The following is a 1,489-nucleotide window of genomic DNA, read 5'->3' as shown; positions in this document are numbered from 1 at the left end:
TCTAACCACCGTGAGTGTCTGCCTGACCCACAGCTTCCTGCTCCAGAGTAGTTAGCAGTGCTCTGCTTAGGAGCCAGGCGGTTGTAATTCCCTGTGACTTCATGCTAGTTTCAAAGGGTCCTCACCTGTAAAATTGGGATAATTGGAGACCAGCCAGCATTTAGAAAGTGTCTGACCCATAGTTAGTGTTAGAAATTGTTTTGTTCTTTTATTCTCCCCCCCCCATCCTTTGGTTCTGTGTATTTTATGGTGTTTACTACTCCATCTTTCTCTTAATGATTCCTATTTTTTTTTTAACCTTCACAGACACTCCCGGAGGAGAATGACTGCAGAGAACACTTCCTGGGTGACAGAGTTCATCCTTGTTGGATTAACAGAGCAGTCTGAACTCCAGATTCCATTCTTTATCCTATTTCTAGGTTTCTATGTGGTTACTGTGGTGGGGAACCTGGGCTTGATCACCTTGATAGGGCTGAACTCTCACCTGCACACCCCCATGTACTTCTTCCTCCTCAACTTGTCCTTCATAGATCTTAGTTACTCCACCACTCTCACCCCTAAAATGCTGATGGGGTTCATTGTGAGAAAGAATATGATTTCCTACATAGGGTGTATGACTCAATTTTTCTTCTTCTGCTTTTTTGTGTTTTCTGAGTCCTACATCCTGTCAGCAATGGCATATGACCGCTATGTTGCCATCTGTAAACCATTGCTCTACAGGGTCACCATGTCTCCCCAAGCATGTTCATATTTGTTGTCGGGTGTCTATGGGATGGGGGTATTTGGGGCTGTGGCCCATATGGGAAACTTACAGTTTATAACCTTCTGCGCCGATAATGTCATCAATCACTATATGTGTGACATCGTTCCCCTCCTCGAGCTGTCCTGCAACAGCTCCTTCAACAATTTGTTGGTTGTTTTCATTGTTGTGGCCATTGGCATTGTAGTGCCCATTGTCACCATTTTTGTATCTTATGGCTTTATCCTCTCTAGCATTCTCCACATTAGTGCCAAAGAAGGCAGGTCCAAAGCCTTCAGCACCTGCACTTCCCATATTATCGTAGTGTCTCTCTTTTTTGGGTCAGGAACGTTTATGTACCTCAAGCCACCTTCTAGTTTGCCCCTGGATCAGGGGAAATTGTCCTCTGTTTTTTATACTGCTGTGGTGCCCATGTTCAACCCATTGATCTATAGCCTGAGGAATAAGGATGTCAAGATTGCTCTGAAGAAGACCTTGAGCAGAAAAATCTTCTCGTGAAAGTGCTTTGGAAATGACATGCAAAGCTTTATTAGGAGTTTTTTTTTAAAGTTAATATTTTTTCAATAACAAAAGTCAGTCCCTCCTCCTTTATAACAGGAGAACTTAAAATCTCATTCTTAAGAATATTTAAATTTGCCTATCCAGCTGCCTCAATCATTATTTATTTTTCAGTATTAGTTTTTATAATGATAAAATATACCTAAGAAATAATCCAATCCCACCTATTCA

The 1,489-nt window shown here is 41.7% G+C and overlaps 1 protein-coding gene across 1 annotated transcript; it reads left to right on the top strand.

The window, feature by feature from the left end:
* The first annotated feature begins 322 nt into the window (after positions 1-322).
* LOC125409931 (olfactory receptor 8B12-like) lies at positions 323-1,258 on the top strand. Its single transcript, XM_048449090.3, has one exon. The coding sequence runs from the start codon at positions 323-325 to the stop codon at positions 1,256-1,258; it is 936 nt and encodes a 311-aa protein (XP_048305047.3).
* Positions 1,259-1,489: the final 231 nt, after the last annotated feature.

This window comes from Myodes glareolus, chromosome 4, assembly GCF_982192425.1.
Source record: "Myodes glareolus chromosome 4, mMyoGla1.1, whole genome shotgun sequence".
Taxonomy (NCBI): domain Eukaryota; kingdom Metazoa; phylum Chordata; class Mammalia; order Rodentia; family Cricetidae; genus Myodes; species Myodes glareolus.
Note: the sequence above shows the minus strand (reverse complement) of the source record. Positions and strands in the feature narration are given on the sequence as shown.